At 55.9% G+C, this 26,492-nt stretch overlaps 1 protein-coding gene across 3 annotated transcripts in view; it reads right to left on the reverse strand.

Moving 5' to 3' along the window:
* Positions 1–4,445, reverse strand: part of CBFA2T2 (CBFA2/RUNX1 partner transcriptional co-repressor 2) — a 66,826-nt gene extending 62,381 nt beyond the window's left edge. Inside the window, exon 1 of one of the 3 annotated variants that reach the window (XM_075517431.1) lies at positions 4,335–4,390. Coding sequence is in view for 1 of the 3 variants with exons in the window: in XM_075517430.1 (XP_075373545.1) it covers positions 4,335–4,362 (28 nt within the window). In the remaining 2 variants the exon portion in view is untranslated. Of the gene's footprint in view, positions 1–2,771; positions 2,958–4,334 lie in introns of those variants that run through there. The other 2 variants (XM_075517432.1, XM_075517430.1) reach the window with 2 other exon arrangements.
* Positions 4,446–26,492: the final 22,047 nt, after the last annotated feature.

Consider the following 26,492-nt stretch of genomic DNA (forward strand, 5'->3'; position numbering starts at 1 on the left):
CACATACACCAACCACGTACAGCCTCCCTGTTTTCTTTCCTTTAGGATTTTATACCTCCTTCTCCTTCCCCTGTTGCCTCCTGTCAGAAATGGCGTGATAAAACACGTACAAAAGGCAGGCGGAAGTGTCCCAGGTGATGTATTTGGAGGAACTTGCTGCTACAGCAACTAGGTGCACTATTAGGAAGTGCAACTCCCAAGAGATCATGAGGATTAAAAAACGCAGATGTATTTCGTTCAGGCAGAAACTGGTATTGATGCTAACAAACGGGTGCATCCATCGAGTCCACTCACAGAAAAGCAGCAGTATTTCTGCAAGCGGTCACTAAGTATTCATCCGATTATTTTATGACATCCGCAGAAAAAAAATGGCTAATGCTACACTTTCCATTCAAAATGATAGCTGTAATGAGAGAATTCTATAACATTCAAAAAGCTTCAAAGTGTCACCTATGGACCCAAAGTCAAGACTACAGCATGCCATTTATCTTCTGAAAATATCCTTGTAACCCAAGGTTGAGGGCTATTATCAACTACTATCTTAAATACCAACATAAATCTACACTGGAGAAAATCCCTGCCTGAATAGTCTCATCCTTTAAATTATACCAAGACCACAAAGCATGTCTTTGAGGAAAACATGCAGATTTTGACCTCAAAGTCCAATCATCAGATAAGTTACTACCTGTAGAAGTTAGTGCTTCTCTCTCGAGAAGAACATGAAATGGAGCAAAGAATGTTTTAGCTGAGCTCTAAGGTCAGGGCTGATTAACCTGGAGTGCACAAATACAGCCAAAATGAACGTCCAGTGACACCTTCGTAGCTGAATTGAACATGGGTGTACACACACGTGGGGTGCGGCAGGGAGGGATGGGAAGGCGACAGGGACATAGGAGAAGTTTTCTGCCCCAGACACTGGCTGGACAAGTGCCTTCAGGAAGGCGGTTTTCAGTCGGGAAGAGTTCCAGGTCAATCACCTGTCTGGGTGGAAGCACTGCCTCCGGGACTTTCTGTATCAGCGGGAGAAGAGAGAGATTCACTCTCACTTGCATGGGTTTTATAGCCACCTCCTTCTTCCAAAGTCAAAGAGGTTACCTCTGGTTCTTGACAGCAAAAGGGAAACCCGAGCAGTCCTTCTCCCCTCTCCTGCTCCAGTGGTTTACGGCAACATCTCGAGGCAGCTGTGAAGCTTTGGCAGCTCAGGCTGATGGAAACCGTACTCAGCTCACTATTCTGCTCCAGTCCTGCTCTCAGGAAAGTCAACTACATGGGCTCTACCTGAAGTATATGCTCTTTTCTATCCTCAGAGAAGCTGCAAATAAGTAAAAAAACTTTTTTTTCTGACTGCTTTAAAAAGTCAGTATATTTCACTCTCCTGAAGACTGGTGCAAGGGAAGAGTAACACCTTAAGCCTTTTATTTTACAGCATATGAATATCAAGACTAAGTCCCTGAAAGATCCATTTTAATTTCTGCCCATTGGACATACCCATGTAAGAAAAGCATGTTCACGAGAGTCAGTATGTGCCTTAAACTAATACAGAACATCCCAAAGTTTCAAAGCAGTCCCACATTTCTCCTTTCTTTCCAAATCATTAGTTTCACACTGAGCGCTGAACCACTTCCCTGTAATACATACCCAAAGAAATCAAGCAACCTCCTGACATTGCCAGTAACTGTATTTATAATACAGAAGAAATCACTGGGCTGATAACCAAGGCAATGCATATAATTTGTGCTTATAAAAATTATGAGTCTACAGCTGATTATTCACTTTCTTGAGCCCAAAGATAAAATCCAACAGTGTTCTTGGGCAGATGCTAGGCCCAAGAACTAAGTGTTGTCTTGTGCCCCAGCGTTCATTCAGCCTGTTCAATAACTGGCGCTAACAGGACATCGTTACCTGCTCTACCTATAAAGCTGCCGAAGGCTATAATGCATATTTATGTGCTTATCCTTATAAAACAGCTGTATGGCTCACCAGGGTTATCACTAGCACTTCACCAATGGATGCTGAACCACAGGCATATTAAAGCTGCGTAAGAAATGATGCTTTAGCTGCCGCTGAGCCATCAGAAGTGTCCCAGGTGCGTGTCACCCTCTCTGGCCAGGGGCTACGGCCTTGCTGTACCTGCTGGCATAAGGTCAGTGCAATGGCTTCCTGACCTGGTTCTGTCAACAGGACCCAGATGAAAAGCCCTGCTCTCAGACATAGTTTAATATTGCAAAACTGAGTGGCTACGTATACATTTATACATTCCTGCCACAATCCAGAAAAACATTCAAACAACTGGCCCCAGGTTGCAGAAAGTGCCACAGCTGAGGCAGGAACTGGTTTCACATACCCACCCTGAAGCTATGCCTTTAGGCACAAGATCGCTGTCTCCCTTAGCTTCAATTATTTTAAGGAGGATTTCAAAGGCCCATCTCCTCCCAGTGCTCAGCCTAAGAGAAACAGGGAATCTGACCAGTCTCTGCATACACCATCAAGCTGCAGCACGAGCAGACACGCTGGGTGGGATTTGTTTCATCTAACTCCTCATGCCAAAGGCTGAGCCAGTTATCCTGGACTCCCCTTGCAGTCCATGAAAAAGCCCAGGCACCTCCTGCGTGTAATTCATCTCATCCAGAGAGAGGTGTCCAAGACTGGTGAGATGAATCACCCTCAGAAGCGCCTGTTCCTCTGCTGCAACTGCAAAGGGAGCTTGGAGAAAGGAGATCAGGCACAGTGGGCTGACTTTGGGACAGCGAGGTTAAAGCAGATGATCTCACCCGAGCTCCTTCTGTGGGGCCTTTTCTTCAAGGCAGACAAAACGAAGAGCCCTCCCTGGCAGCGAGGTTAGGAGCCCGTCAATCAGGTCCCAGGATTCTGCAAACCCACGTGGATGTTAACACAGCTTGCTCACTGCTGGGCCCTCCTCCCGCGGCAGCCACCTGGGCCACTGGCTGTTTCAAGTCCGCATGCTTTGACAGGCTAATATTTGTAACTGCCTTAAGGGATAACAACCTCACTCCGAACATCTCCACACATTTTGCACTAAGCAGCACGATAAAGTATTCACCCACCCTCTGCAATTTCCGTCACTCGGTAATTCCTTCTCCATATCAGGAACGCAGCTTTCTGGGTGGCTTCCACGTTAGCGTCAGCATCTATCTTTACATTGCTTCCCTATGAGCAATCACACTTCATTTTAAAATTCCCTCATTTCCTCTGAGCTTTGGGATGCACTTTTAACTGCTTTTCTCCCTTCACTGAACTATGACTTATCAACAGAGTCGCCTCGAGGCCGCCATCCAGCCGTGCGCAAGTGGCCCATCCAGGCTGTCAGCCTGTGCGTCCCTGACCCACGGACATCGTGGCTCCGTCCGGCACCTCGATCCTCAGCCCGGGACGGCTCACAGTCCACTCCCGACTGTGGATAAACACATGCTGTGCGCACAAGCACAGCTGAGAAAAATCATCAGGAGGTTAAAATGGTGAGAGACACAAGCTAAGCATGCACCCTGCTCCTGGGCAGCAGCAACGCGCTCCCCTGCTCTCGGGCCGACCTCATGGCTTTCAAAGAGAGTGAACCTTTTCGGGAAACAAACCTCCTGCTTTGAGAAATTAATGAAAACGGAGCTCCAGCTATTCGCCTTCCCAACCCCAAGCAGCAGAGGATGCTGCAACAGCCAGGCTTCACGTACGCACACACGCCCGCTCACTGCCCACCTGAGCGCACCTTACGGGTCCGGCACCGCCGAGCCCACCCGCCTGCTCCCGGCCGAGCGCCGGGGTGACCCCGGGGGCTGCCGGCACCGGCCCTGCCGCTGCCCGCCCTGCCCTGCCCTGCCCTGCGCTGGGTCACGAAACCCCATCCAGCCTGGAAATTAAAAATAAACCCAGCGGGCCACCCCGCAGGGCTGCTGCCAGGCTGGTTTTGCAGGTGGGGGTCCCCGAGGCCGCTCCTGGCCCGGCTGCCTCACGCTTCGAGGGCGATGACCCGCATGCCGAGGAACGCACGCCAAGCAAACGCGTACATTATCCGTGTTTATATATAAACGTGTGCAGCTGGAAGAGCCGAGCAGGGCGCAGCACCCCTCTCCGCACCCCCCGGCCGAGCAGGGCAGGCCCGGGGGGTGGGGGCTGAGCCCGGTGGCGGGGCCGGCACCACCGCTGCACCCCGCTCCGGCCGCGCCGCCCCCCGCCGCCTGAGGCCCGGCCAGGCCGAGGCGTCCCCGCCGCCGCCGCCGCCGCCGCCGCCCGGCCCCGGCCCCGGCCCCGCTAGGCCCTTCGCCCCCGTCCGAGCGGCGCCGAGCGGGTCGGCGCCTTCCCCCCCGCGCCGCGGCTCTTACACTGGCAGCCGCCCGGGATCCCCACCATCGCCCGGCTCCTCGGCGCCTCCTCCCGCTCCCCGCCGCGGCCCCACCGGCCCGGCCCGGCCCTTCGCCGTGACGCTACCGGGGGCGCGGCCTACCCGGCCCGCCCCGGCAAGGCCGCCGGAGGCCCGGCCTGCTGCAGGTTAGCGGAGCAGGAGGCCGCTGTTTGGTCAGAGGCGAGGCTTTATAGATGAATTGAATTATTAATTTTAGCCTAGTTGTGGTTTATGGCCTCCCCAAAACCATCGCACCTTCTCCCCACCTCTGCGCTGAGGTGTCCCGGCTAACACAGGGGTGTTACGATACCTGAGGCCCCGGTGCTGGGCTGCGGACGAAGTCCGCAGCCCAGCACCGGGGCCTCAGGTATCGTAACCGAAGTGTCTGAGATGCCTCCTGGCACTTCCCACAACCCAACTGCAGCCCCATGCCTTGGGGGGTTGGTTTCGGTGAGGAGGCCAGGTTGGCCTGGAGGGGACATCAGGTCCTGGAGATGATGTTTCAAGAGTTGCAGGACAAGCGGGATGAAGAATTGTGGAGTGGTTTGGGTTGGAATTGACCTTTGAAGATCATCTAGTCCAACCCCAGGGACGTTTTGCGCTAGATGAGGTTGCTCAAAGCCCCGTCCAACCTTCATGCCCCAATGATGGGGCATCCACAACTTCTCTGGGCAACCGGTGCCTCACCACCCTCATCGTAAAAATTTTCTTCCTTATATCCAATCTAAACTGACCCTTTTGCAGTTTAAAACCACTGCCCCTTGTTCTGTCACTACAAGCCTTGGTAAAAAGTCTCTCTCCATCTTTCTTAGAAGCCTTTATCTATTGAAAGGCTGCCATAAGGAATAATGGGGCTCTTCCCAAGGACCAGCTAACTCCATGGTCCTTCTTCTGTGGAAAGGGGGGACCTGAAAACCCTTGCTACAAGCTGTCATAGTTAGGTGTGACTTCGTTGGCCAGGGAGCTTTGTGTGTCAGGAGATCTCCCATGGGCTGCTGCTTTTCCACAAATGCCCCAGGGAGTCTGGACACAGGAAAACACATTTAGATTTACATGGAAAAAAACCCAGAAGTTAAGTCAAATTTCTGCGTCAGAGCTGAGACGTGAGTGTTTTGACTCTGACAAAGTCCAAAGCTTGAGTGCCATTTACCTCTGGTAGGTACCTCAAAGCCCAGAAATGCCAGACTTTGTGATTGTGAGAGCTACACCGAGAGCCTGAGAGTCCTGCTCGGGGTTTGTCGAGGCTGCAGCCTTGTGCTGACGTCCGATCGCCATCTGAAAACAAAGCAGAACCCTGCTCCCATCCTGGAGGGATTTGCCACGATAGGCGTTCTCTAGGGAAACTGCAGGTAGGCCAGCTGGGTCAGGGACTTCCCAAAAGACTTGAAAGTAGCTGTAGGAGGACGATCGTGTGTCTGCAAATTGCGTTATAGCTGGGGTTTCTGTTCCCAGCAATAAAATATATATGTGGTCCTGGAAGGAAGGCCAGGACCCAGTCTCCTGTCCTAGGTAGACGTCCTCACCACCAGTTAGCAACTCATGCTGGTGCCAGTGTTGCTCTTGATGTCCTGCCGGCTCTTGGCTCAGCCTTGGCAGAGCTCATCGCCAGTGAAGGAGAGCTCTTGGGATGGAGCAGGAGATCCAAACTGGCTGCCCTAAGGCACCATCTATCCCTTCAAGTCGCTGCCTGTATAATCAAGGCAGTAAGAGCTGGGAGCCCTGCTCGGCTCCTGGGAAAAAAGGGCACACAGGTCAGGGCTGCTGTTTCCCAGAAGGACCACGCTCCCAACAAAATGGGTTTGAATCCCCCAGTTCTGGGCTGGTGGTTGCTGGCCAGCAGCCTGTTGAAAGCCCAGCTACGGGTGAGCTGTGGCGCACGGCAGCTTGGCAGTGGTTAGCTCTACATGCCCAGGGAGCCACGGGCTCGTTTCGAGTTTGCTGGCCAGGAACAGGCATCTCTTGGGCCCAGACGTCCTGTGATGGAGCAGATCCAAATTTGCACTAAAATGACAGCAGCATCCATCTAGCCCCATCGTCCTCGTTTTAACTTTGTGGCTTTGCCTCCTCCCCTTGCGAGGCACCAGCGCTTCCCGGGACCAGCCTGTCTGCCAGAGCCTGCATCCTCCGCGCGGCTTTTATCTCCTGCTGCGCTGGCTGCAGCTTGGCTCTGGCCTGTGTTTACCACCACTTCATTTCAGTGTCACTACAGCCTTGCTGTGGCCAAATTTACACTGGTGAAGCAGAAAGGACTGTTGTGCGGGGTGCTGATAAGGGCTTTGTTTTAATTTAGCTGGTCTCCAAAGCCTGTGAAGCCGCTAAGAGAGTGGCAGGCTGGGCTCCATCAGAAGCTTCACCAACGTGACGGGAGCAGCTCCCTAAGCCTCCTGGCCGTGCTCCCCAGCCACAGCCTGGCGTCTCACCCACGCTGGAGCCCTCCATGTGCCTGAGTGCGGAGGAGGAGATGGGAACTGCTGTGCTGACGGCGTGGGGCCGTTGCTGCCCTGCTCCGTGTCCCATCCCTCCCGGGCACCATGACCTTGGGGGGACATGCCCTGGTGTGAAGTGTCACTGCTCGGAATGGGGAGGAGGCAAGGAGGGCTGGGACTGCAAAGCAGAGCGCTGAGATGTGCTGGAGAAAGTTTCGAAGGAGGAGCTAATGTATTTTCATCTTCCTTTCTGTTCAACAGCCTTGGCGTCGCCCAAGGTAAAGCCATGATGGGCACAGAGCAGCTCCATTATGTGCATTGATGCTTTGTTTCTAAAGATGAAACAGTTGCAGAGGGAAACCCCAAAGAGGAGAGGATTGTACTGAATAACACTCGTAATACCCGCGGAGTACCAGGATAGGGTACATACAGGGCTTGATCTTGCAGACCTCAATGCCAGTGAAAGACGCAGGAGCTCAGGACAGCAGCTTTGGGGGCATTTCCATAGTTATATGTGACTTCTCCACAGAAACAAACTCATGTTTTAAATGTGGCCATCCTGCCGCTCCTCCAGCAAGTGGAGCCAGCATCTCCTCTGCAGAGACGGAGAGGTGTGAGCAAGGAACGGGCTCTCTGTGCTCTTTCTCAGGAGATGTGAGATGAGTGGTACCAGGGCTGCGGGCGAGACCTGGGGCATGGGCATGGTCCTATAGGGAGGATGAGCTCTGGATCCTGATGGTCTGTGAGCAGGGGGACCACGTCACCCTGAGACACACGCTGCCGTAGCCTGCCTTGCGGGGAGCAGCCCTTCCCCACCTCCAGCCCCCCCGATTTTCAGCCATACAGTGAGCTGAGCTTGTCTCGTGCTCTCCGGAGCTGGGGTACGGGTTGGGAAACAGCAGCCGCCATCAAAGGAAGGGGGCAGTTGCAATTTTTGCTCTGTTGGTACATTGGTACACAGAGCAGGGTTTATTTGCTCTAAGAGAAAAAAACCCAGCCAGCCTTTATGAGTATGGATTTATGTTCTGTGTCCAACCGAGCAACACCTGTTCACTTACCTGATGTTTCTGTACGTCCTTGAAATAGGCTTGTGTATTAGAGAAGAAGCTCTAAAGGCACATGGACTTTGTTTGGAGCCCTTTTTTTTTAATCATTTAAATGTGATGTATTCGGGACAAGAGACAGAAGACTTCTCAGCCCAGTGCAGTATGTGGGCACATGCATCCTAGAGAGGTAGATATGTATGTCTAAATATATATACACATGTCACACTTGACTGAACATCCACAGTTTTGCAAAAAATTTTAGGACTATGAATACACAGCCACTATACACGTTATATATCTATGGCTGATAAAACACAAAACCTCTTAAAATATTCACACATGCACTCCACAGCTCAGGAAATGCCCCCATCGTCTTTAACCATGTGATCACATTTCATTGCGTGTCAGACAGTCAAGTCATGGACTGTGTTTTTCCATGGTGCACTCCTCTATTTGGTGCATGGGGGAACGGTGCTTGCTGTATGAGCAGGTACTTGGCGTCTGCTCTGCTTATTTGCTGGCATCGCACACCACAGCTCGTTCTGTTTGCTGTCCTGCCACGTCCTCACCCATACCCGAGCACCGATGTAAAGCACCCTTCTGGGTTTGATCCTTTTTCACTCACTGTGCTCCTTCCAGCTTCTGCCCCAGCTCCTGCAAAGGCCCTACCAAAGGAAACCTCCTTCATTGCATGGCCTTGAGTCCCCCTCCGAATAAAGCTTGTCCACCAACATGGCAAAGGTGGCTGCAGGTGGGAAGCTCAGTCTCTGGGAGCAGGACTTCACAGCCTTGCTCCTGTTCTTCCGAAGTGCGGATCTGTGTGAGACCCCCCCTCAAGGGAGGCCCTGTACAGCAGGGTACCGACCGAGGTGGCTCACAGAAGGTCTGAAACACTTAGATATCGCTCCTAGACTCTGTCCCTGCAGCTGGTGAAGTAGCTGAGAGCAGTCGAAGGTTGTTATCCTCTCTGCAGACCCCTGTTAAAAGGAGGGAGCAGGATGGCTCCCAGGTGGGTGGAGGTCTCAGCTGGTGACCATGGCCCTGGCCTGGAACAAGCTCTCTCGGAAAAAGATGTATGCCTGTTCTTGCTCCCCACCGCTCAGCTCCTTCAGCCTTGTCCTGCCTCTTCCTCGCCCCTTCGCTGTCGCCTCCCAGGTCCCACACTAGCTCAGTCCTCCCATTCCCTCTACAGGGCAGGCAAATCTAGTGGCAAGGATTAATGGGTCTGATCAAAGAACAGTGAACACAAGAGCAAGAGGGAACATTATTTGGAAATCTCTCATCTCACAGGCGTGTGTAGCTCTAAAAATGCTGAAGAAAGAGTAATTACTGTCATAAAAATGAGTGGGAAATGAGATAAAGGGTTTATCTCACGGGGCAGGTCATGGCAGAGTAACCTGCCTGCTTCCCTCACTGGGAACTGGTTTTCAAAACAAGGCAAAACGGAAAGTTTAGAACAAGCATCATTAACATGGGCGAGAGCTGACTGAAAGGAGAGCGGGGCAGATGGTGCTGGGAGGGAGGTCTGGGGCTTGGTGGAGTTTCCCAAGGTCAGTCCTGGTGTCCGGTCAGTGTTTCTCCTGGCACGATGTGAGTGCACGAAGGCAGGTCAGCACTGCCCGGAGCGGCCGGAGTGCCAGGTGGGAGAAGGGTGGGACCTCATCGAGCAAGAACCGCTGGAGGAGAGGAGGGGTGGGATGAGACCTCTTCACCAGGTGGGAGGCAGAGCACACAGCGGCTATCGAGCCCAAACGGGCAATAATTCTGTGATAAAATCTGGGGATATTATTTATCAGGCAGGTCCCTTTCTTCAAACATCAACGTTTGAACCTGACAGCATCCCATCCAGCTTAGAAACCGTAATCCTGTCCCTGAAACCATCTCAGATCTCCCCCGTTTGTATATTCAAGCTGATGGGTGCCTGCTGCAGCCATAAAGATGGTGATGCTGTCTTGAATATCATATTTGTTTTCCAAAGGCCATCTGGCTGCATTTCTTTATTGTTTGAGAAAGCAGTGACACTTGCAGTGCTGCATTACCCCCAAAATGCCCTGTGCGGGCAGAGTAAATGACTGGAGGAGCGGAAAAGAGACGTGTGAGCATTCAGTTGCCGGGGCCGTGTATCAGGGATACGCATCACTTGGCGAGATCTCTCAGCTCTTCACTGAGATGAAGAAACTTGATGTTCAGGATCTCAGGAGACAGCAAGCAGGTCCTCTCCCATGTCATCTGCTCCTCCAGCTCGCTGGTCGGCCAGACACCCGCACACTTCTGCAGCTCAGGGTTTCAGCTCTGGGTTTCCCACTCGGTGCGTGCAAACCGCGGTGGCCTCTGCAGGGACAGCTCTCTGCCAGGGTCCACAGACCTGCTCCCCGTATGCAGTGAGAGAGCTCAGAGCCAGGCAGGATCAGGCCAAGGTGATGCAAAGCTGGAGAGTCAAAGGCAAGGTGTTAGACCCTGCCCTGGCTCCGATGCACAGCAAGAGCTGAGGAAAGCCCAGCCCCTGCGCTGGTTTGGACTTGTCAGAGGATGGTGCTTCCCTGCTTGTCTTGCTTTTGGCTTCTGCCGTGCTCTGGGGGCAGGGACACCAGCCAGCCTTGGGGACACCGGAGCCGCAGTGTGCATTGGTGCCATTCGGGGACCTGCAGCCGCAAAACTGCTCAAACTTTTACCATTTCAGTCTCAAGCCACCCCCTTTTCTCACTTCAGAGCAGCACTCAGCTGAGCCCGTGCCTAGCCACGCAGGCTGCCTGCCATCTGGCACAAGCAGGACCAAGTAGAGTTAAATAAATGTTAAATACACACTAATACCATGTGACAACTAGCAAAAGGCAATGACTTCAAGCTCGAAGAGTCTGCTTATGTAAACAGCATCCTGAAATTAATATTTACCTTTTAAAACAAACAGATATTTGGGGTGTTTCGTAGTCTTTCTGCCTAGCAGATGCCAAGAACAACAGCTTGGTACTGCAGGGAACTGGCTTGACAGCTCAGGGGATAGCAAACTCCCCACCAGTCTCCAGACTGTGAGGTCAGAGCCGGTCCCTCTCTTTTCAAGCAGATAAATTCGCACAAGCGCCAGATTAATCTTTGCTCAGGGGCTGCGACCTCTAATGAGGAGCAGGAGCCGCCCCGACGTCGCAGCCGGGGAGCGGGGATTTGAGCGGCAGATGGGCTGGAGGACGAAGGGTCTGGGGATGCTCGGAGCAGACCCTTGGCCAGAGGGGCTCTGGGGAGGCACAAGGGCTGTCCCGTGGTGGGAAATGCCGCTTGGGCGGCAGCGTCGCCTCCAGCTTGGCTGCTGTGCTCCGTTTCCAGCTAGACCTGCACCTGTGGGGTAGATCCCATAACTTTTCTGAGGGGTGATCATTTTGCAAACCTCAACCAAAGCCCCGGTCGGAGCACAGCCAGGCTCGGGGATGGGGGCTCGCTGCACACCCCCGGAGAGCCCCTGGTTTCTGCTGCTCCTCCATGAAGAGCTCCTGTGGCCATCCCCATCCTCATGTGTGCACCCAGCCCTCTTCTGGGGTTTGCTATGGTGTTTTTATAATTTTTTATAATTTTTCAGCAACGGGACGTGTGCCCGACACAGGCACAAAGCAGAAGTCAGCTCCCACCTGGGAGTGGTTCAGAATCTCAGTAAACAGGGGATGAGTGGAGGCAGGGGTAGGAGCCCGATTTCAGTTTTAATAGGATCTTTTTTGCAGAAGTCTGAAGCAGAAGGAGCTTTAGGTGCGTCTTGCAGCTCGCCACTTCTGCCCTCATCCGCTGTTTGACTTTACTTCACCCCTCTGCTCCTAACGCACCTTCTCGGCTTAATCCTTGGCACTGTGCTGTCGCCTCTTCCTCCCTGGGAGGCTCTTCCCGGTCGGGGGAAGAGCTGGGGGATGGCTCCCAGGGGAAGAGCCGGGAAGAGCTGGGGATGGCTCTTCCCGGTCGGCCGTGGTGCTCGTCCCCTCCTCCATCCCGTGTCTGGCCATGGGTGCACTCGTCCCACCCGGCAGCTCGGTGAGGGTTTGGGGCTGGCGTGGCTGTGTGGGGGTCACGCTCGCAGCCACCACGTGCCTGTCCCGGCGCTCAGCTGGCTCCTGCCTTGGGTTTTCAACTCCCCCCAGCAGATTCCCGGTGCATTTTTCAGCCTCCCTTGGAAAGGGGAGAGAAAGGACACAGGGAGCCGGCGGGGCTGGGGATGTGTCAGGGCTCGGAGCGGAGCCAGGGATCCCGAATCCGGCCCTCCAGGACACAGTGATCCCACGAGCATCGCGCCCCGTGCGAGGGGACGTGGGGCTGCCACCTGCTCCTCGCCCGCCGTGCAGCTGCTGGCCTGGGATGACAAACTGACACCCGCTTTCGGAGGCTGCTACCTGCCAGGCACGGCAAAGTAAACCCATGAATGCTGGCGGCGCGTGGGTGGGAGCTGGGGCGGGCTGGGGCCGGGAGGATGTGGGTAGGCTCTGCTACCCCTGTAAAATAAAAACCAACGACGCCGCCGGCGTGGCTGCGAGTGGGGCCCCTCCACTGGCAATGGGGGGGTGATGGGGACCGATTAAACAGATGACAACCCAAAAGTGATGTCAAGCCAAGCTGAGTGCACCAAACTGTCCAAGCCCTAGGATGCTCGGGCGCCAGTGAAGGGCTGCACCCAGCCTGGGGTGCTCAGCATTTCCAGAGTGCCCGTGCTAGGAAAAATAGTGTATTTGTCTACGGATTTGTGTTGAATACCTCTTTCTTTCGAAATCTAAACCTCTTTGCAGTTAAACTGCTGACAACGTATGTCAGGGCTTGCAGTTACGGTGATTTAAAACGAGATAGCGAGTGGTAAGCGATGCATCTACAATGCCAAAGTCAAATGGGGAACCTGCAGCTCGCTGCTGGGGACGGGGCTGGGTGATGCGACGAACAAGCTTTGACAGCGCTCACCTCGCCAGGAAGGGCCGTTGGGCTATTTTGCGACTTCCCTTCCTTCAATTAGTTCAGTTCGCTGATGAGGTCAGCCAAAGTTGAGCTGGAGAAAGCGAGGGAGTTTTCCTATCGAGGGACAACTTCAGGCTAGAGCTGGGAGGATGCGATCGGGTCGCCTGGAGGTCTGTGGGGACGGGGACGCGATGGCCGGGTCTGGGGGATGCCGTTAGCCCTCCCGCTTCCTGGGCCGGGTCCCGCTCCGGAGGGGGTGTCCACAACGCGCCTGTGTCTCGTGTCTGCACCGCATCTCAGCGTCCCCTTACTAATTAAAACCAATTGGTTATGATGTTCAGTGCACGGTAATCGAATGCCAATTTTCCCTAAATAGTGATTGATATAAATAAGACAAACCTTGAATCTCTGCTATTAAAATGAATGGGTTACTTGCATTTTATATGAAAGCCTAGAAACCAAGGCTCCGAATAAGCAGACTCAAATAATCCTCTCTGAACTAGAAAAAAAGAAATACTGGAGTTTTGAGGAAGAGCCATGCCCCGGTATAAATGGGCACATTTTCAGAGCTGGGAGCAGGAGTTGGTCTTTCTTCAGGGAAATAACCACAGAGCTCGCTTAGGGGTGATGGTTTAGAGCAAGTTTTCCTGCCTGCTGATTTCGATCACAGACTTTAATCGCTTTGCCCTGCCCCTTTCCAGCTTGACAAAGGGTTTTGTCTGAGGATTTGTATGCCCTGGGGTTTCTAAGAAATATTTCTATAGTATAGAAAAATAATATAAAAGAAATATTTATATAAGAATATATAAAAAGCATAAATATAAATATGTAAATATACAAAATAGGTATAATATATAATATTATATAATAAAGATATATAAGAAATATTTAATTTCTTATCTGAACAAAACCAGAGAGCAGCAATTCTGTTAGCGAGGGCTGGAACTGATGGAGCAGAGGGAGGGGTTTTGCTGCGGGTGCCGAGTTGGGTGCAGTTCCCCCGGGCCGTGCCCTTGCACTGCCAGCACCTCTGTCCACCCTTCCCTGCGCACGCTGGATGCAGCCGGCGGGACCTTGGCGGTGGGGGGTCCCCAGACACCACCGCAGTGGCCGCGATTGCTCTGCGCAGCGAGCTGGGGAGGTCGGAGCGTTTCAAGGCTGTGGAGATGCCCTGCAGAGGGGCATGTCTGCTGCTGGATGCTCTGCCCGGTGCTTGGCACATGCCGTGGCTCCAGCTCCCATCCTGGCCGCCTTCCCGCAGAGATTGCTTTCCTAGAAAGCTCTCCCTGCTGCCGGCCGGCCGGCCGGTCGGTCCCAGAGCACCCACCGCTCCCTGGCCCCGACGCCAGAGATGCCGTCAGCCTGAAGCCGAGCGGGGAGAAACCCAGCAGTGCCGGGACTCCTTCCATCCCCACGCCGGGGCTGTCGAGCCCAAAATAAGACCTGCCGGAGCGACCAGCTGTGTTTGGGTTCGCGGGCATGTGTGCACGTGAATGTGAAACACACAGGGGTACATGGGTGTGCTCCTCCTACCCTGCCACATCGCCTGGCTCTGCCCGGCCCCGCTGCTGCCTGTCGGCGGGTTCCCCCAGCAAAGGGGCTCTGCGTGCCGGTGGGGAGGTGCATAATTTGGTTATGGCTTTTTTTAAATAAGTTTTGGGGAAAAAAAATAATCCAGGAATGCTAGGGAATTAAAAATAGCCGTGTAAGCCTTGAATGCAGCCTTCTCTCCCAGCCATCTCCTGCCCTGGTCCCTCCGGGCTGGGGCTCGATGCCCTCGGCTGCCAGTGATGTGGCACAGGGTGGCTTCTGCTGGAGCAGAGGGGAAATTTCATCTGGGCAATGCCCTGTGTTAATTTGGATGGAATTTCATTTTGGAAAAGATGAGGGAACAAGCATGTGACCTTTTCGTTCCAAACTCAGGCTTCGTTTTATGTGATAAGCCATAGAGCAGCAGAAATTGAAATAATGAATTTCACCGTTACCGACTTTAAAAAGAAATCCATTAAATGGCAAATTCTGAAATGTCATGATTTTTCCGGCTGTTCAGCACAAAAACCAATCTGGAAGTGTCAGCATCCGAGCCCCCATCAGCCCTGCGAGCCTGGACTGCTCCCGAGGCTTTGGCGGATCCCCAGCCGCATCCCCGTTTGCTTTGGCTTCCTTAGAGAGGCACCTGGCTGCACATCACGTTTTTTGCACGAGGGCATCAGCCTCGCCGGCATCTCCGAGTGGCGTCCGGGGCTCTGCCCAACCTACCAGGAGGGCGAGGGGGTTTTTTGGCAGTTTTGCTCATGGCTGGACCACCCGCCCGGTCGCCAATGCGGTACCTGCCCCGGGATCGCGCCTCTCCCAGCCGGAGCCAGACCAACCGGCAGCACGGGGCGCCCTGGGAGCAGCCAGCTCAAATGAGGAGCGGTGGGTAGCGCAAAGCCCATATCAGCAATGATTTCCTGACAAACAGTGCGGCTCATTGTCTGTTCTCATTTATAAACTGCTCCACACCAGCCATCTGATATCCATTATTACAATTACAAACAACCCACAGTAACTCTCCAGCTGGTCAGCTCCATCCTAACAGCACTGCAGCCATTCAAGGATGCCATATGGTACCAGAGTTTCCAAAGCAGCATTGTCAATCAGCCTTATTAATTTCTGAGTTCATTTCTTTTCCTTTTAGGGATATATTTTTTTCTTTCTACATAAGACAGGGACACTTCTCTGGCCTTAATTTGGAACATGCAGCTTGACAGAATAATTGAAACATCTACATCTACAAGGCAGCTGGCAGGGAAAGGAAGAGCCTGAACTCCGCGAGCAGCCCCCCGAGTAATGGTGCTCATGCAAGACCTCCAAGTGTCTCTTACCATATACACCACAGTGCGTGCCACGAGAATATTAAAAACCCATTAGATCCGGAGTGCCGGACATGGCTGGCTTTTTTACTGCAGATGGAGGGTTGCTAATGGCCATTTCCCTTCAATCTCTGAGTCTCCTTTGAGCTATATTTATTTTTTCCCCAACATTTTGGAGCCTCCGGGTGGCATTATTGGAGACGGTTGCAGATGCTGAGATGCTGCCGGCTCTGCCCGTGCCTGTCCTGCGGCGAGCAGGTGCCCGGGCGCGTCCCCACGTGCTGCCCAGCCGGGTCTGCGCTGCTGCCGTCAGGCGGAGCCTCCCTTTGGGGTGATTTATGGGGAAAGAGCCACTTTTGTGCCAGGCTGCTTCCACGTGGCAGCGTTGCAGCCGGCTGTGTTGGGCGTCTGTCGCTGTGTCGTCGCAGCTAGCGGTAGGGCCAAGGGCTGTGTCTAGCAGGGGTGCAGGCGCTGGCTGCGGCCACTTCCAGCCCTGCAAACACACGGGGCTGTAGCGGCTAGGCATTGCATCTTCGGCATTCACGGCAGCCGGCCGCAGGGACCAGTGTGGTTTATTTTTTGCTTTGCTTTTGTATTATAAAGCAAAACCAGCAATCACCAAGGGGCAGTTTCTTTTCTCAGCTTGAGGGGGCTGGATTTTGTGGTTCTGAAATGCTTGGCCCCGGCTAAAGCTCAGCACCCGAGCTCCAGCAGGAGTTTCCTTCCCCGGGGGTGGGATAGAGGTGATGGGGGCAGTGGCGAAGGGGACCTTTCGGGATGAGCCACCAGCGGCGTGGCACCCTCAAAGTGTCCCTGTGAAAACGTCTCAACACGCTTTCACATTTGCTCTCTCCACAGTCGACCGTGGGGTGTTTATGCCCCAGAGCAAAAGCTGCCTGTCGGGCTACGAGCTCCTCCAGCAGCATCCCCAAAAGCGCTGGACTGCGGGAACCGTGCCTGGAGGGCTGGGAGAACTGCTTGGCGCTTGGTTTCGCTCCCGGCTGCAATACACGGCCAGGGAAATAGGAAGCAGGCTGAGAAGAGAGAGGAACGTCCAGGAGCTCTGTGTGACGTGGTGGGTGAGAGCGGCATGTTTCAGGGGCCGTGCGTTATGCAGATCGCATGGGATTATGTAAAACCTCTTTGTTCATCCTCCGCGTCAAGGGCAAAGAGCTCCGTGGGGCCAGGACAGTTTGGGGGGGGGAATCTGCAGCCGCACAGATGGTGACACTGGGGCTCCAGCCACTGGAGGACCTCCCCTGCCTGCCTGTCCCACAGTCCCTACGGGCATTGCCCACATTGCTTTTAGCTCTTTGGAGGCAGGTCCCAGCCTTGGGGAGCCCAGTGAGGATCCAGCACCAAGGTGCAGCCTAGCCCAGCTCTGCCAGGGGCTGTTTGCTCCCCCCAGAGCCGTGGCCAATGTCCGTCTCCGGAGGGAAGCGCTGGGAATGTGTCAGCCGCCTCGAGTAGCCTCTCTTCTATGCTGGCTGTTTGCTAGTGTGCAGTATTCACCGCTGCAGATGCCTACACCCATGAAAAGTGCAGTTTATGGTGCTCCTACCTACGCTCGCTCCTTGGCATGGGCTGGGAGCCCCTTTCACACAGTCATTCCTTACTGCCATCATTTTTGTCTTATCCAGTGGACACGCTTTGAAGAGTACATTGAACTGGTTGGATTCTTTGATTTATTTACGATAACAAAAGACCATCTTTTGTTGCTGTTTCGCACTCGTTTGGCTCCCAGCACCGAGCCCTGGTCCCCACCTGGGGCTCTGCAGCCGCGGTCTGGTGCCCGGCTCGCACTCCCGTGGGGATGCTGCAGGGCGTGGGTGCTCTCCTGGTGGGCAGGGGTGGCTTGTGCCCCACGGATGGGTTCCTGTCCCCGGGTGGGTGCCGTGTGTGACCTGATCTCACCCGACGTAGCTCATCGTGGTGGTGCTGTGATGTTGGGGCAGCAGCCTGAAGCCCTCCCTGGTACCTGTGGGCCACGTGGGCTGGGTTTATGTCACTGCTGTATTTTCATTTGGCTTTCCCCTGCCCCTCTGGCCCTCTCCAGTGTGCAGATGAAGAAGGTTTCACAGCCCTGTTTGGCAGGGACACGCAGCTGCCGCTTTGCTGCTGCTCTGAGTTTAGCACTGGCATTTTCCCTGCTTTGTGCTGCATTCACACCAGGACTGTGCAAGCCCCCATCCTTCGAGTCCCTGCTCCCCTCCTCGGCTGCGTGTCCGGGGCTTTCCAGGAGGGCTGGAGGGCCGGGCTTGGGCGCAGTCCCCAGCAGCGATGGGCAGGACCCTTCCCCTCTCCCGTCCCACCGCCGTCCAGCACTGTCCCCCCGTGCTGCCCGCAGCCCCCAGCAAAGCTCTTCCACTCACAGCCGCTCCCCACAGGGCACGCAGACCTCCCTTTGCCCTCTGGTTACCCCTTTTTCTTTGAATTTCTGAATTTGTGACATTTTGCTTGTTTTTCCCGTGTCTTTCCCCCTCTGGCTCTCAGTGAACCACCCCGTACCTTCTGCAGGAGGCTGCTCGCTTGCTCTGCATCTCTCTTGCTGTGGCCACGGGGACGTCTGAGCCTCCACAGAGCAGCCCCTGCGCCTCTCCCTCTTGCTAATCTGGCACAAACGAGTTCAAGATGCGATAGTGCCGTGAGTCAGGCGTTTCGCAGAGCCTGGCACCGTGCAGCTTTATTGTTTCCCCAGATTCTCGATGACACTTGTTCAAAGGAGCCCTCGCGGCCGCAACATTTCTCGTGGGTTGGGAATGCATTGGGAGAGTCTCCGGGATCTCACGTGGGTCCTTCCAGCCCGCCACCGCAGGGCCAGATGCTGGAGGGCCATGTGGTGCCCTCTGACTGTCCCGCAGCAGAAAGCCACTGCTCTTGGGTTTGTTTTCCTTTTTCCCCGGCCCTGATGCAATTTTGCAGTTATCCCATTGTGCCCTGAAGAGCATCCAGTTGCTAAACCCGTCCTCTTTCATGTCTCTGCCCAGCGCCGAGGCTCTGGGATCCGCATCACTGTTGCTTTTGCTTGAGGGTTGTTGGGTTTTTTTTCCCCACAATTTTTTTTTTTTGTGGGATTTTGCTGTTTTCTCAGCATTCTTCAATTATGATTTCACATACCTCCCGGAGCTGACTCACTGCTGACACCATCTTCTCTGCGTATTGGAGGGGAAGCCAAGCCAACATGACTTTCTGGTCTTATTCCTTCCTCTGCCTACACAGTTCCTTCTTCTCCTCCAGTCTTTCCTGATAAGCACAGTTCCCCGCATGCCATTGCTTCCTCGGGGACACCTCGCCACGAGCGCGGTGCACACCTTACTTCATGCAACGTGTGGCTATCGTGCTCTGGGTGAGTCCTGGCATCACCCATGGCCATCTCTGCTGGTGCTCCCAGGGCTTGGAGCACAGGCTGGGCAGGGGAAGCCTCCGCGTTAGCACCCCTCCTGACATCGCGACTGCAATTTATGCTAAGATCGACACAGGAGAGAATATTTCCCTTTCTTTCCCCAAATCCTTGAGGGTGTTGAAGGAAAAAAAGTCCGCTCTGCCAGCTGCTCTGCCCTGGGAGCTGCTACCTGGAACTGCCTGCACCAGGGATGGGGAGCGAAGTGGGACGCACCCATGCGACACCCGCAGCCCCGTGGCGTGATGCCGAGGTCAGTGTTTGTGCCAGAGCCTGCCACGCACTAGCTTTCCAAGAAACTTTGGAGGAGGAAAAAAAACCCACCAACCTTATTTTTTCATTTGCAGCTGGAGCGAGGCCAGATTTTGCAGCAGGACATTTTTCGGTGAAAATGGAGCTGTTGTCTTCTGGCCAGCACCCGTTGAACGGCTCCTGCCCCACCACCGCCATGGGCCAGCAGAGCCGGGGCCGGGAGGGGACAGCCGAGGGGCTCCAGCCCACCATCCGGCAGGTTTTGGGGCCAAGCCCACTCCCCGCTGAGTCCCCAGCGAGGTGCCGCCGGAGGGGACCGGCTGCCTCTCCTGCGGGCTGCGATCACGACTTTGCTTTGAAAACTCTCCAGTACTTTGTTCTCCCCCTGATACAATCCATTTGGAGCAAATGCAGTCTCGGAGCATCTTGCCAAGCCCACAAGCTTTGGGGAGGCTGCTGCGAAGCATTAGCGGCAGATAAGGCCTCCTCGGGGACGGACGTCTGGCGAGGGAGGCGGCGGTGGCGGAGTCTCACCCCTTCTTGTCCCTGGCCGGGGGACACCGCTGACCGGGCAGAGGAGCCTGCGGGGCCTCCGCAGCCGGGGGATGCCAGCCTCTGCCTCGGCTCCTTTTCCCAGCGGGCTCCAGGGCCTGACCCCGCACACCGCTCCTTGCGTCCCGTCGCTGGTGGTCCCCTGCCAGCCGGGCACCCTGGGGTGCCCCAGCATCCCCCCGCTCCCTGGGGAGCTCAGTGTCAGACCGAGCGAGGGGCAAGGGCACATGGCTTGGTGGCGGCGGGGCTGGGATGGAGCCCGCGTGCTGGGGTCCTGGTCCTGAGCCCCAGCACCGCAGGAGCCAAGGCTGGACTCGCCCCCCCTGCAGCCATGAGTGCAGGAGCTTTTCAAAGCCTCTGGAGGCGAATTCACCCCCTGCCTTGTCCTGCCCGGTTCCTGTCCAGGCATCGCTCCTGGCACCCATCTCCTGTGCTCTCCCGTGGGGTGAGCTGGCCCCGTCTGCCCGCCTGACGTCCCGGCTGGGTGCAGCACGGCTGCTGCAAGCCCTGGCACTCCCCTCGGCTGCGCCCCGCTCCCCTTGGCCCCTATGGCTCCGAGACTCTGCACTTCTACATGCAGCACCTATAAGCAGCATTTATGTGCTGCGTTTATGTTGTGCAGCATTTGCATGCAGCGCTTACACCATGCAGCAGGGACATGCAGCATTTATATCTTGCAGCATCGACATGCAGCATTTACACGCAACATTTATATGCAGCGTTTACATGCGGCATTTCCATGCAATATTTCCATGCAACATTTATATGCAGTATTTGTATACAGCATTTACATGCAGGATTTATGCCACAGTGTTAGGAGGGGAGAAGAGAGGAGATTTCCAGCCCCGCTCCGGGCATGGCTTAGCCCGCAGGCAGGCAGCATTAGAGGTGCAGGCAGCGTTAGAGGTGCAGGCAGGGATGCCCGTCCCTGCGAGGTGCCGAGGTGGCGGCTGGGCGGTGGGTGAGCGGTGTGATAAGCCCGGGATGCAGGCTGTCCCCAGCCCCACGGCCCTGCGGGGACCGGGGCGCTCGGTGACAGTTGATGGGGGGTGGGCGTGGGGCAGGGCGCGGCGGGGGAGGTTAATGCCGTTATAAGCCGGGGCAGGGGGTCTCCAACAGACGAGGCCTCGCCGGCCAGATGGGGAGATTCGTCTGCCGTGCGCCGGGGCCACAAAGGAGGGTCCCCTGGTAGCAGCTGGTCCCAAGGACGAGGTTAAGGAGACACGTGTCGGGGCAAAGCCCAAGGGTGGCAGACGCGGCCCTGGCCTTTGTCGGGGGTCACCTCCCATCTGACAGGGAGCAGGTGGGGCAGGAGCCGCCCGCGCCCGGGTTCGCAGGGTCGGTGGGACGGCTCCGACACGGCCCCGTCACGGCCCCGCTGGGCAGCGGCTGGCTGCGGGGGCACGGCGTCGCCTGAGCGAGCTATTCAGTGCCACGCTGCCTTTGTCGCTCTTCCAGATAATGAATCTTTCTTTTTCTTTTTTTCCCCGGAAAGAATGAGAACGGCCCCATGGCAGGAGAGGCTGATGGGGGTCGCTGGATGCCCTGGCCTGGAGCAGGGGCCAAGGCAGGGGACAACGGGAGGGTGAGCGGCTCGAGAGCCGGGGCAGGGTCCGACCGAGCGTCCTCCCAGGCTGACTCGCAGCACCCCAGCAGGGACCAGCACAGGCACCCACCCTGCCTACTCACTTCTGGCACCACGGGGCAAGCGCCAGGCAATTTATATATTCATCCCGGGCGCCGGGACCAGCCAGGCTGCGGCCCCACGGGTGTCGCTGGCCCCAGGACCCACTGTGGGTGCCAGGACCTGGCCGGGGCACATCCCTGCGCCCCTCACCCGGCTCAGGCCCCCGCTGCCCCCTCTGCTCCCCCTCGCCGGCGGCGCGGGGCTAATTTCAATTATCTTCTCCAGGCCATATGAATTCTATTAATATCAAAGTAATGAGGTAATTACTGTGTTTCGGAGGAACGGCTGGGGAATTGCTTGGGATAGGATTTCGCCAGCCGAGAGGGTAAATTAAAACCTCTCTTTGGAAAGGAGTAAAGGGCTGTATCAGAGGTGAGCCCAGGGCGGTGGGTGATGTTCCGGGTGTCCTTCCCCAGGGGGCCACTGCTGCTGTCCCTGGGTCCCCTCCCATGCTGGGGGGCTCCTTTGGAGATGTCATGGGCTGGATGGAGAGCCCGCAGAAGGGGCGATGCCCCCCATCCCCTTGCCGCAGCCCCTCCAGCCCCTGCGCTAGCCCCCTCAGGGCTCACGCCCGGGGCATCCACCCTGGAATGCAGATGAATCCCCCTGCTCAGCGTTCCCCTAGCCATGTGGGTTCAAGCTGCTGCCCTGATGCTTGGGTTAGGGAGCCCTTAAAAGCGGCGCTGAGATGGGCAGCATATGTCCCGCTGCCAGCAGCAGCCCGGGGCTCAGGGCTGTGGTGGGTCCCCTCGAGGTACGCGGGGTCCAGCAGCCCGGGGAAGGATGGGGAGTGCTCACAGACCCTGCCTGGCCCCTGAACCCGGGGAGCTGCGGCTTCTCCAGGTCCAACATCCTTCCCTGACCATCAAAAAGGCCTGGCAAATCTCTCAGCACCGAGCCCCTGGGAAGCCCTGAGCTTGCTTGAGGGACCTGGGCCAGAGACCTGAAAAGACCATTGGGAAGGGGGAAATAGCAGGGGCCACAGACGTATGTATACGTCCTCCTATAAAACAAACTCCAGCTACTTATCGGGCTGAAAAAAGAGCTTTGCATGGGGCAGTGGATGGGGCCCGCAGAAATGATGCCTGCAATCGACGGGAAGGGGCCCCTTCTGCATCCCCCCACCGGCTGTGGGGTGCTTGGGGGGTGCAAGCAGAGCCTGGTCCCAGCTGCAGCGGGGTCCCAGCCGGGAGCCAGGGAAGGTGCTGGGCACGGGGGGGGCAGGAGGCTGAGGCGGGGGAGCGTGCGTGCAGCAAGGGCGTAAAAATAGCTCTTGTTGCAGAGCAGGAGTGTCATGGACGCCTGCCAAGTGGAGAGAGAGCGCGAAGTGCCTCCCAGGTCCTTATGAAAGGAATTTGGTAAGGAAGGGGAGGGTGGGTTTTGGGGCTGCGGTGCTGAGCAGAAAGCCAGGGCATGCAGGGGGACCCTGCTGGACACCACCCCACAAAAAGCCAGGCTGGGGCTAGCCCAGAGCTCAGACCAACCGGGCAGTGAGAAGAGGTGAGAATCCCTCTCCAGTGCCCCCTTCGCCTGGATAAGGAAGGAGTTTTTTTACGATGAGGGTGGTGAGACACGGGACCAGGTTGCCCAGAGAAGCTGTGGATGCCCCATCATTGGGGCATCAAGGTCAGGTTGGACGGGGCTTTGAGCAACCCGCTCTGGTGGCAGATGTCCCTGCCCATGGCCGGGGGTTGGACAGGATGGTCTTTGAAGGTCCCGTCCAACCTAAACCCCTCTGTGAGTCTGTGATAACCCACAGGCTGAGCAGGCAGTGGCCGGCCCAGTGGCGTGTCCCCTGTCCCCCGTGGGTGCTGGCCGGGGGCTCAGAGACACAAAGCCATGCCTGGTGAGATGAGCCGGAGGGAGCAACGTCCCCCATTTCTCTTGTTGGGGCCACCAGTTTTTTAGCAGCCGCTGCCCCACTCACTCCCCCGGGAGGGGAGGGGGGGCCAGGGCGGACGCCACAGTTTGTGAGCTGAGCGTGGGGGTTCTCAGCTGGCCGCAAAGCACCGCCTGTGCTCCCCCGCGTCCCAGGAGGGGTTTGCCCTCCAGCAGGCAGCACCCAGCCAGATGGGTGGGTTTGGGCAGAAGGTGCCCCAGCACCCGGGGGGGGGGGCTCCGACCACCTCCCTGCCCACGACAGGTCCCGGCTGGCTGCAGAGCGGCTCTTTGCTGGCATCTGCTGTCAGCTTGAAATCCTGCAGTTGCCTTTTTCCACGGAGCGATACCGAAACTCGGCCCAGAGCTGTTCCTCGCCCCACTCGCGGGAAGGAGGAACGGTCCTTGGGAGGATGGGTCCGTCACCGCCCGCAGCATCCGCGAGGCCGGCAGTGCCCCGCGGGGACGCGGCCCTTGCAGGGAGGGTCAACCCCCGGTAGAAGGGTGCGCTGAACTCAAAAACCTGATGCTGAAGGTGGCTTTCCAGCCGGAGCTGGGGAAACATCCCTCCGGGCTCGTAAACAGCCTGTTCTGGGGACACAAGGCTCTTCCCATCCCTCCTGCCCCTCTGCGCTGTGCTTGGGACAGGAGGCTCTTCCTGCAGCATCCCCTGAGCCGAGCAACGAAATAACGTCCATCAAGGTCTCCTGCTCCAGACAACCTCGGCGTTGTCGTGTTGACGGGCCATCGGAGAGAAACAACGGCAGCGGAAAGAAGTGACATTTGCCAAAGCTCTGTTGGTTGAGTTTAAAAAAGCCCAGGGAGCTGCGAGTGCCGGGGTGCTGCCAGGTCCCTGCGCCGGGGGACCCGGCATTTCCCACGGGCACCCCAGGGCGATGGAGGAGCCGGGAGGGGATGGGGCTTTCAGCCCGCGGCTTTGCTGGGGCACATCGGCATTTGCACGGGCACAGAGGCAGCGGGAGGGGTGCACGGGGGGACCCTGTCTGCAGGGCCACATCCAGAAGCCCTCTCCGTGGGTGGGACTGCATTTTCCAGGGAGGAGGGTTTTGCTTGCAAGTGTGTTTGTCTGCCTGTCCGTCACCCCCCTGAACTCGCAGCCAGGATTTTAGCAACCCCCCCCGAGCAAACACAAGGGATGCAACTAAAGCCGGGCTGGAGCAGCTGGGGAGCAGGAAGGGTTTGATATCGCTAAATAAAGCACGTGGAGGTCAAACGCCCCCGCAGAGAGAATTGCCTGGGCACGTGGTGCCTGTGCCCACGGGAGAGGCCACATCACCAGCACTGGCCAGCAGACAACATCTCTGAGCGCCCGTGCATCGCCCCTGCAGCCGGGAAACACGGCAGTGATGCACCCAGCGCTCCTTGCAGGCCTGGTGTGAGCTAGGACCTGCCCGCCCTCGCTCCATGCCTCAGTTTCCCCACGAGCTCTGGCTCTAGTGCTGCAGATACTGCAGCCACGGTGCCAGGGGACATACAGAATCGTGGGTGGTATCTCCAGCAGTGTGTCCCACCAGCTCTGCAGTCCAAGGTATGCCTCTTCCCCGGTGCCTGGCAGGGAGGAAACAGCATTTTCATTTGCAAGCTGCAAATTAACCAAAACACGGCGTGTTTGCCCCATTCCTTATGGAAGAGGCCAGTGGGGCAAATCAGCCCAATCAACACTGCAAACGTGATGGCAGATTTTACAATCTACAGTTCATGTGCTGACTTTTATGATTAATTTATGTCCGTTAAATTACCCTAGGGGCTGATTGGAATGCCTGCCACTGATGGGGCCTGGTCTTAGAGCATCTGAGAGCCAGAAGCTGCAGCAGGCAGTGAATATCGGGCTTTAATGTGTGACAACTTTTGCTTTTCTCGAAGCTGTTTTAGCTCCCAGGTGCTGCTTTTTCCCATCCAGTCTCTTGTTCTTTGATGGAAATGATCCTGCCCTGATAACATAAGATCTGCCATGCAGTAGCAAAAGTATTGTCACACCACAAGAGCCTAGCTGATGGTGGCTATCTTACAGGGATCCAGTAAGAGAAGAGCCTGGAGTGAGATGGAAGAAATTTTGTAGGGACTAATTATGTCCCAAAGCAAACAGAAAGTGCTCTCAAGTTAAAGGATTCGGAGATTCCAGTGATTTTAAAGTCAGACAATGCCATTTTGCTGCATTTCCTGCATAACAAAGGATAAACCCATCTGTTAAATACATATTGCATATCTAAATCTATTAATATCTATATTAAAATCTACCTATACGATTATCTGTCTATATAATAAAAGCTATTTTATTTCCCTTCCCAACCCTTCCAGGGTTTTCATGGGGCTCAGTCCTGCAGGGCAGGGTCGGTGCCGTGCCCCCCATGAATTCGCAGGGGACACCGAGCAGGGCAGCGCTTCCCCAGCGCGGAGGGCTAAGGACTGTCCGAGCATCCCGAGCACCACTGGCAGCCTGAGGTGCTACCCGGATCCCCGCGCTTCGGGAACGTTGTCCCAGAGACTGAACGTGAGCTCAGGTCTTTTATTTTGTTTCAGAAGGGATTAATTTAATTAACGCAAGTAACAAAACATCTCACGGCACTCTATAAATAGACTGGTGGGCTCTGACACAGCTCCTGGCTATGCCAAGAAATGAGTCTAATAATAGCTGCTTAACGACGGAGTTCAGGGGACTGGAGAGATTGTGTAGAGAAAACGCCAGGACGGGCTCAGCCCTGCGAGGGCGATCAGCTGGGGAAGCAGCATCTGAACAGGTCGCTGAGAAAGTGCCGCGGGAGGGAACGGCTCAGCACAGCCCCTGGGCAGGGGGCACGGAGCCCATCACCGCCCGCACCACCAGGTCCTCCTCCTGGGGACCGTTTGGAGGATGGCTGGAGATAAGCGATGCTCTTTCCAGCTAAAAAGCAGCGATGCCCTCTGGGGCCGGGGTCAGGGCCCTGGCAGCATCCCGGGCCCCGCTCTGCAGCCTCCCGTGCTCCCCGGCCCCTTTCCCTCCCACCGCTCCTGCTGCCAGGGAGAAATTCCCAGCTGGGCTTTTGTCACCGACGCACGCGTGTTTCTGCGGGAAGTTTCTATTTCTGTGAATAGCAGTTTTTCAAGCAACTCCCCCCCTGCCTGCTTCC

The sequence above is a fragment of the Mycteria americana genome, chromosome 14 (genome assembly GCF_035582795.1).
Source record: "Mycteria americana isolate JAX WOST 10 ecotype Jacksonville Zoo and Gardens chromosome 14, USCA_MyAme_1.0, whole genome shotgun sequence".
Taxonomy (NCBI): domain Eukaryota; kingdom Metazoa; phylum Chordata; class Aves; order Ciconiiformes; family Ciconiidae; genus Mycteria; species Mycteria americana.